Source organism: Littorina saxatilis, unplaced genomic scaffold (genome assembly GCF_037325665.1).
Source record: "Littorina saxatilis isolate snail1 unplaced genomic scaffold, US_GU_Lsax_2.0 scaffold_862, whole genome shotgun sequence".
Taxonomy (NCBI): Eukaryota; Metazoa; Mollusca; class Gastropoda; order Littorinimorpha; family Littorinidae; genus Littorina; species Littorina saxatilis.
The window spans coordinates 20,696-29,997 of NW_027127443.1; the positions used below are offsets into that span (position 1 = coordinate 20,696).

General features: G+C 40.9%; 1 protein-coding gene across 1 annotated transcript; it reads right to left on the reverse strand.

Annotated features, from left to right (window-relative positions):
* Positions 1-1,914: 1,914 nt before the first annotated feature.
* On the reverse strand, positions 1,915-8,331 carry LOC138955899 (uncharacterized). The gene is made up of 2 exons (XM_070327406.1): positions 8,256-8,331; positions 1,915-5,932 (listed from the first exon to the last, which is right to left on the reverse strand). The coding sequence occupies exons 1-2, from the start codon at positions 8,290-8,292 to the stop codon at positions 5,610-5,612; spliced, it is 360 nt and encodes a 119-aa protein (XP_070183507.1). The 5' UTR covers positions 8,293-8,331; the 3' UTR covers positions 1,915-5,609.
* Positions 8,332-9,302: the final 971 nt, after the last annotated feature.

Sequence of the window (9,302 nt, forward strand, 5' to 3'; positions counted from 1 at the left end):
AAGTGAACTGTTCAACTGAAATGCATTTCTGAACTGTTATTTTACTTTTATTTGTAGATTATGTTCATTTTAAAAGTACATGTATGTATTTTATGTGGAAGGGATATTGGAATGACTTCCAACAATTTGAGGATGGACCTCTACATATTGAAATTAACCTTTCTCTGAAATTCATGTTTTGCAGTACAAATCCTTGTTTCTAACATGAAATTTAAGAGCACCTCATTGATGATTGTAAAAAAATAAAATTTAAAATTGTGAAAGTTGTTTGCCACTTGTATTCTAACGTGGTGTTTTTTTTTTTTAAAGATACATTTATATTGCATTTCTTTCGAATGAAGGTTGTACTCTGGTGAAGTATATTGTTCTTGATTACTGTTACCCACTGATTATACAAGTCACAAGTTCACACACAGCACCTACTATTCATCTCTGTACAGCTGTGTGTGTATAGGTACATGCATGCATGTGTGTGTGCGCACGCGCGCACGTTTGTGTTGTGTGTGTGTGAAGAAAGCATTTTTTAGGTGTGGTTTTTTTTCTTTTTAAGTGCTGCTTTAGAGGCAGAAATGTAAACAGTGTCAACATTTGGGATATAATAAGGGGCATGCTAGAAACAACAAGTCGCGTAAGGCGAAAATACAACATTTTGTCAAGTAGCTGTCGAACTCACAGAATGAAACTGAACGCAATGCAACGCAGCAAGACCGTATACTCGTAGCATCGTCAGTCCACCGCTCATGGCAAAGGCAGTGAAATTGACAAGAAGAGCGGGGTAGTAGTTGCGCCGAGAAGGATAGCACGCTTTTCTGTACCTCTCTTCGTTTTAACTTTCTGAGCGTGTTTTCAATCCAAACATTTCATATCTATATGTTTTTGGAATCATGAACCGACAAGGAATAATATGAAAGTGTTTTTAAATTGATTTCGAAAATTTAATTTTGATCATAATTTTTAATTTTCAGAGCTTGTTTTTAATCCAAATATAACATATTTATATGTTTTTGGAATCAGAAAATGATGAAGAATAAGATGAACGTAAATTTGGATCTTTTTATTAAAATTTTTTTTTTTTTTACAATTTTAAGATGTTTAATGACCAAAGTCATTAATTAATATTTAAGCCACCAAGCTGAAATGCAATACCGAAGTCCGGGCTTCGTCGGAGATTACTTGACCAAAATTTCAACCAATTTGGTTGAAAAATGAGAGCGTGACAGTGCCGCCTGAACTTTCACAAAAAGCCGGATATGACGTCATCAAAGACATTTATCAAAAAAATGAAAAAAAACGTCTGAGGATATCATACCCAGGAACTCTCATGTCAAATTTCATAAAGATCGGTCCAGTAGTTTAGTCTGAATCGCTCTACACACACAGACAGACAGACAGACAGACACACATACACCACGACCCTCGTCTCGATTCCCCCCTCTACGTTAAAACATTTAGTCAAAACTTGACTAAATGTAAAAAGATAAATTTTAAATCGCGACTACTTACATCCAGAAAAACTTTACAATTTACAAAGACACTAAGGCCAAAAAAAATAATAGGTGTGGTTACGGTAACATAGCCAAAAAAAATAGGGTAGGAAGGTAGGCAATCACTTTTTTTTTTGTTTTTACTTTTTTTCTAATGTGTACAAATTAAACCTACTTGACAGGGAAATAAGTGTGCGACTCGGGCGCTTTCGCTTTCATTGCGTTTTATGCACTCGTTTACTTGGGGTTTTTTTTTTTTTTGTTGTGACAAATGTAATAAAAAGTTATAGGGTCGGCCCCAAAAAATAGGGTAGGTCGGGTTACCGTAACCACACCTATTTTTTTTTTTAGGCCTAATATAAACAACATGGGAGCAAACACTTTTAACAGCTACATGTACCTACACAATCATTAACTACAAACAAGAGTCTATGGATTGAAGAAAACTTTATTTACAAAGAAAACATAAAACATGCTCAAGACCAGCATCAGACATTTAAAGCTTAAACCAACACCAGTCTCACTCACAATAAGTACATTGAAATATCAAGACTAGTGTAGGTTTGTGCTGGGCTTACAGAGGTGCAAAGTTGCATACTCTATAGGTATATACTGTCACAATAGCTTTGCAAAAGTGTGCAACAATTGTCTCAACATCTTGCAGAGAGGTCTCCATCACATGGCAGCACACGTCGTCCAGTGCTAATAATGGTATTTGCAAGATCTAGATGTTGCACTCTTCAGGACGTGTACGGGTAACGTCATCAAATCTAGTTTTTACGTCACGCGTTTGCAAAAATCTGCAGTCTCGGTGGGAGCAAAACAACGCATGCATTTGGAACATTTGAGAAACAAGAAGGGCAAAGCCCATACGACTCACATGCTTTACACATTTTTCCTACCAAAATACATGTGACCTTGACCCAAGGTCAAGGTCATCCAAGGTCATGCAACACAAAGCTGTTAATTCAAGACATAGGAAGTACAATGGTGCTTATTGGCTCTTTCTACCATGAGATATGGTCACTTTTAGTGGTTCACTACCTTATTTTGGTCACATTTCATAAGGGTCAAAGTGACCTTGACCTTGATCATATGTGACCAAATGTGTCTCATGATGAAAGCATAACATGTGCCCCACATAATTTTTAAGTTTGAAACAGTTATCTTCCATAGTTCAGGGTCAAGGTCACTTCAAAATATGTATACAATCCAACTTTGAAGAGCTCCTGTGACCTTGACCTTGAAGCAAGGTAAACCAAACTGGTATCAAAAGATGGGGCTTACTTTGCCCTATATATTATATATAGGTGAGGTATTGAATCTCAAAAAACTTCAGAGAAAATGGGAAAAATGTGAAAAATAGCTGTTTTTTAGGCAACATTTATGGCCCCTGCGACCTTGACCTTGAAGCAAGGTCAAGATGCTATGTATGTTTTTTGGGGCCTTGTCATCATACACCATCTTGTCAAATTTGGTACTGATAGACTGAATAGTGTCCAAGAAATATCCAACGTTAAAGTTTTCCGGACGGACGGACGTCCGGACGACTCGGGCGAGTACATAGACTCACTTTTGCTTCGCATATGAGTCAAAAAGTGAGTCACAGTTGACGCAATATCTACACGTACGCGTAAAGGAAGGTCTTTGCTACACGTCCGATCATCTGGAACACTGTATTACCAGGTTTGCACATTATTTAGAAACATAAAGTACAATTACAACAAAAGATAAAACAGAAATTTAAAACAGTATGAATACGACTAAACCATTTCAACCAACACAGCTGAGAGCAGTACAAAAAACACATGTGAAAGCACGCCTGCAATCACACACAGACTGCAATCACACACAGACTCACTACTTTTCTTTCCACCTGATACTCGCATCCTCTCCAATACTGTCAACATTTTAGAGCCCATGCTATGACTAAGCCCAGGAATAGAATTACGTTTTCTCTCCACAAATCAGACAAGCTCTAACAAGAGGCGAAGCCTTCAAGGCTCACGTAAGAAATAGACAAACAGTAACACAAACTCAATCACTCCGTCACACATACACACCCACACACACAGTAAGCTTAGGTGACGACTGTGCAAGAAAGAGAGACACTAGATCTAGATCTGTCTGTGTCTGCATGTAGCCTACTTACAGGGACACGACTGCCAAATAGTCTCGGCCCGCTCAAAATAACAATGACCGAGACCACACACACCACGCGAGAGAGAAAGACTACAGGGAGGCATGCCGTCATGATGCATTAATTGACGTCAAACACTTTTGACCGTGACGTAATCTTATGCGAGCTTTATCCATAGTCTTGGATAACCACTCACACATAGACTCAGAAATGTTAAAGTTTCTACCACAGACATACACACACACGCACACACGCACGCACAAACGCACGCACAGACAGACAAAGTTACGATCGCATAGGCTACACTTACGTGAGCCAAAAACCAGCACCGTAATCGGAGGAAAGAAGATATTCCTTGATCATTATTTTTTTGAAGAGAGTATTACAACAATCTGAAATGGCTTCTCTGCTAAATGTGCAAGGACCATGAGTCATATGAATGAAATGATTCCCTTTGGAAGAGGCCAGGGGTACATGCAGAATGTTAGGTACTGACTTCCCCAGTGCACTCTCATTACCTGCTTACGTCCCCAGAGTGAAGTAACAGCTTACTTCCCTTAGTTTGTCATCAGCACTCTGCTTCATCTGGTTATAATTCTCACACATTAAGTGGCAAAACAACCGAATGCAAGCAACACTGAACAGTGACTATGCTGAGATCCATAGTGGCACAAAGGATGCATTCGGATGAGACGAAAAACCGAGGTTCCTTCGTGTACACTACATTGGGGTGTGCACGTTAAAGTAAAAGATCCCACGATTGACAAAAGGGTCTTTCCTGGCAAAATTGTATACAGTATAGGCATAGATAAAAATGTCCACCAAAGTACCCGTGTGACTTGGAATAATAGGCCGTGAAAAGTAGGATATGCGCCGAAATGGCTGCGATCTGCTGGCCGATGTGAATGCGTGATGTATTGTGTAAAAAAATTCCATCTCACACGGCATAAATAAATCCCTGCGCCTTAAATAGGTGCACGATATAAATTGCATTAAAAAAAAGAAAAAAGAAAATAAAATAAATCCCTGCGCTTAGAACTGTACCCACGGAATACGCGCGATATAAGCCTCAAATAGATTGATTGATTGCACTCTCATTACCTGCTTATGTCCCCAGAGTGAAGTAACAGCTTACTTCCCTTAATTTGTCATCAGCACTCTGTTTCATCTGGTTATAATTCTCACACATTAAGTGGCAAAACAAGCCAATGCAAGCAACACTGAACAGTGACTATGCTGAGATCCATAGTGGCACAAAGGATGGCGGGACACATGTAAATGCATATATTTAAACAGCAGCACCTGTTATGTGAAGCCCTGCAATGAGAAGACACCTACAAACAAGCCCCACTGTTTGTATGCTTGTTGGTATGTTAATATAACCAGACTCCCCCTTGGCAAAGAAGTGCGGTCTCCTCTGACTCAGCAAACATAAAATGCATCACACATACAGTCACACACACACACACACATATATGCAAACCAACTGACATGAGGATCATCAAATCAAGCAGAGGTGGAGGCAGCTAGTGCAGCGCTCATCAGTGCAGTGCCCACACGACCCCGGCGGGTTACAGGATCAGTAAGCACAACACCTTGCCCCTCTAAATTGCTGCCCCGAAACCTGCACAAGCAATAACCAACATCAACCTGCACCACTAGGAGGGTTTCGCTTTTCAAAGTGAAGCGTTTTTATGCAGCCAGCACAACCCTGTCCACCGAGGTGAATAAGAACCCTCAGCCGACGTTCAGCATCATCTTCAGTGCGAGGGAGTGGAGGGTAGACTATAGTCCTTGATGTCCAGACTGCCCAGGTGCTGCTCAAGCCCCAAAAGGGAATCATCCAGTTGGGTCAAAGAGACATTAGAAGAATCGTCCAGCTGAGGTACAGAAGCCTGAGCATGTCTTCGTCATCATCTGCTCACAGAAGTACAGGGGAAAATAAATATGTTCGGAAATCCAACAGACAGTACCAATTTGTAGTATTACACATGTGGCTTGATCTGAAAAGCGCTGGCAGAATCTTCAAGCTCGTTAAGAGAGGTGTTCGCAGATTCCTTCACCTGGGACAAAGAGATATCAGCAGAATCTTCCAGCCGAGGCAGAGAAATATCAGCAGAATCTTCCAGCAGATTAGTCAAGCTGGCGCTAGCGGAACAGTCAGCCTGGGGCAGGGAGGTTTGCGCTGTGCAGTCCAGGGAGTCATCTGGCACCTCAGGGATCAACAGATCATCCATAGTGGACAACTCTAGGCTGTCCACATCCAGCTCCTCACAGCTCAAGTGCAGGTTGGCCATCGGGAACACATCTGACAGGACATCAAAGGTACCTGTTAATCTCATGAAAACTGCCTTTCTACATGTAGCCAGGTACTAAGTCGCATGACAGCTGCAAAACTAAAGGAAAATAATTGAGTGAAATGTATTGTGAATACTATTTCCACCTGTAGTACCTCTTGTTGTACTTGTAGTACCTCTTGTTATCTCTTCAGTTTTAATCCCTACCCTGATTATCTCCCCTGAGCCACTGCTGTGTATGGCTTTAATAAGATAATAATAATAATAAGAACATTTATATAGCGCTAAATCAAAAACTTTCGTTAAAAAGGCTTGCTCTAAGCGCTTGACATCTAAACTAAAACGTCATTCACACTCTTTACAATGATGTACAAGAACTTCATGTCACACTCTTTCATTCAGTATAGCACCATTCACACAGTTGTTATTCTGTACAAGACAATAAGTTAGTCTAACATTTAGAATGTTCATAAGATGAAAACAAGAGAAAACCAGACTGATTAAAACAACTGCTTAGTGCTAACAAAGCATGAATCTTAATGATAACGTAATACATGTTTAACTGTTAAGACCATAAAAAAACCTATATGCTAAAATAACTTCGAACTTTTAAGAACTTCTTATAAGATACACAGCACATCTAGATAAACACCAGAATGATAAAACAAAAGGCAACTCGTTAAAACTATTAAATGCATCAATGTCTAAAACACGAAAGACTCAAATATAAGATACACAATTCTCTAAAATTGTTTATAAAAACTGAAACCGACCTGCTCAAAGTAAACCATACCCACCCCCTCCCTACCCACCCCCAACCCTCCTCCTACACTAAATACTAATTATTTCTACTCTTAACTTCCCAACTACACGTTATCCATAAACTATGCACAGGAACATGTGTGTCAGCATTATGTGGCACCGACATGACTTGTGCATATCTAGCCTACAGCTAAGGGTTAAAGTTAAAGGACTACTGCAGTGAAAAATTATATTTATAATAATTTAAAACAAAAGACAAAAATAACAAGCTGAATAGAGATGGAACCGTTACAGAACAGGATGGCAAAATGTTGCGACTTTAGGAGTTGTGTTTCAGGAAGAGGTGAGTTTTGAGTGCTCGCTTGAATGACTGTACTGACTGAGAGTGGCGAATGTGAGAGGGGAGAGAGTTCCATTGAGTAGATGCGCAAAATGCAAAAGTGCGTTGTCCATATGCTTTTGATTTTGTGTGTGGGATGACTAGGGTGCGGCTATCAGAAGAGGAGCGGAGTTGTCTAGCAGGAGTGTATACAGTGAGAAGTTCAGAGAAATAAGCAGGAGACGAGGCAGAGAAGAAGTGAAAGCAGAGAGTGGACAGTTTGTATCCAATGCGGGCTTGGATGGGTCCCTGCTGTTTGATGAAGTGTGTTTAATACCATGTCTTGAATGGTTGCTTGTTTACATATAAGTTCTTGATTGGCAAATTCTTTAAACCATGTCAGCGCTCACCCTGGATAGGGTGGGGTTTTGTCAGTACACTCTGTGTTCGAAGACAGTAGTCTGTGTGAGGCAGTTTTGTCAGTGATCTTTCTGCTCTTGATGCCAAGCCTGTATTTTTGATCCTATAACTGTTATGGGTTCAAAACTACAGGATTAACTTCACTCAAGTCTGTTTGAGTGAGTGCATGTTTTCAGTTTGCAGAGCATCTGACGCAAACTATACGTTGGAACCACTGTTTCAATTTAATAGCTTTTGTTTGTTCGTTCATGGGGTGAAACTCCCACGGCTTTTACGTGTATGACCGTTTTTACCCCGCCATTTAGGCAGCCATACGCCGCTCTTGGAGGAAGCATGCTGGATATTTTCGTGTTTCTATAACCCACCGAACTCTGACATGGATTACAGGATCTTTTTCGTGCGCACTTGGTCTTGTGCTTGCGTGTACACACGGGGGTGTTCGGACACAGAGGAGAGTCTGCACACAAAGTTGACTCTGAGAAATAAATCTCTCGCCGAACGTGAGGACGAACTCACGCTGACAGCGGCCAACTGGATACAAATCCAGCGCGCTACCGACTGAGCTACATCCCCGCCCAAGTTAATAGCTGATTTCCCATCAGGGATATGGCTTTAAAGTCGATAACTTTTAGCTTTTTCTTAAAATGACCCAGGCCCTCATCTTCCGTACATCTTCTTTCTGTCATGACTTACCACAGCTAGGTGCTTAGTCTGTGACCAGCTGCCTAGAAGAGAGAAGCAGTAACTACTTGGCCATACTTGTCGTAACTCATTGCATTTCAGAGAGACTGCAGAGTGAGATGTGTGTGACACAAGCAGTAAGTGGCTCTCACCTTCATTTAGTGCTGGAAGGTTGTCCAGCTCTTCCATTATCCTTTGTCGTTCCCTCTCTTCCTCCTCCTCCTCCTCCTCCTCCTCCTCCTCCTCCTCCTCCTCCTCCTCCTCCTCCTCCTCCTCCTCCTCCCTGTCAGGCTGGGCTCCAAACAGACACTGTTGCCAGCTCAGCAGCTCGTGAACGGCTCGATCTTCGTCATCATCTGCTCACAGAAGTACAGGGCAAAATAAATATGTTCGGAAATCCAACAGACAGTACCAATTTGTAGTATTACACTACAGCAAGACTTTGAAGATATAGTACTCAAAATGCATGGAAAATCTGTTGAAAATATACTAGTATACACGTGTGTGTATATTTATATGTGCATGTAGACGTATGTGAATGTGTGTGCCAGCGTGTATGCCTGTCTGTCCGTGTGGGTTTCTTTCTTTTCTTTGTTTACAGTACACTCAAAGCAACAGAAGAATGCAAGCCTTCATAAGTGCATGGACAAAGACAAGATAAAGCTGGATAGATACAGGCCTAGTAAGTCCAGTCGGTTTGTGTTTGTGTTCTCACCTCTGGGCGGCATGTATTCGATGTCCGGCAGGCTCCATGTTGGTAAATGCTGTTGTTTAGCAGGGGGAATCGGACGCGCTGTCGTTTTCTCACCATGCTGCTTGGCTTTCTGCACAGGATTTTCTTTCTGCCAAAGCACAAAGCAACGCAAACAATTACATTCAATCTGCTTGAGGTGGGCCATATTTCTCTGATTTGCCTAATACAAAAATAACACTTATCAACCAATATAATATACATTTGTAATTTCGTATCAAGTTTTTCCTGGATTGAAATGTTAAAAAAAAAGTTAACATTTACTTGACACTATGCTCGATGGCAAAACAACCCTATGCAAACATATTTTTGAACGAAAAGAGCGTTATATAGAGCAAACAGTGCAGAAAGCACAGATGGGAGCTAATTCTCACTGGTAGTTCAGTCGTGTGCGTGATGTCACTGGCACAGATTGCTGATCATGTGTGAAGATACGCTGATCACTAGT

Excerpts from the sequence above, each read along its gene's own strand:
- LOC138955899 (XM_070327406.1), bottom strand. The coding sequence starts at position 8,292 with ATGGAAGAGCTGGACAACCTTCCAGCACTAAATGAAG. Across the intron at positions 5,933-8,255 it reads CCTTCCAGCACTAAATGAAG|ATGTGTTCCCGATGGCCAAC; the intron begins GTGAGAGCCACT and ends ATGTCCTGTCAG.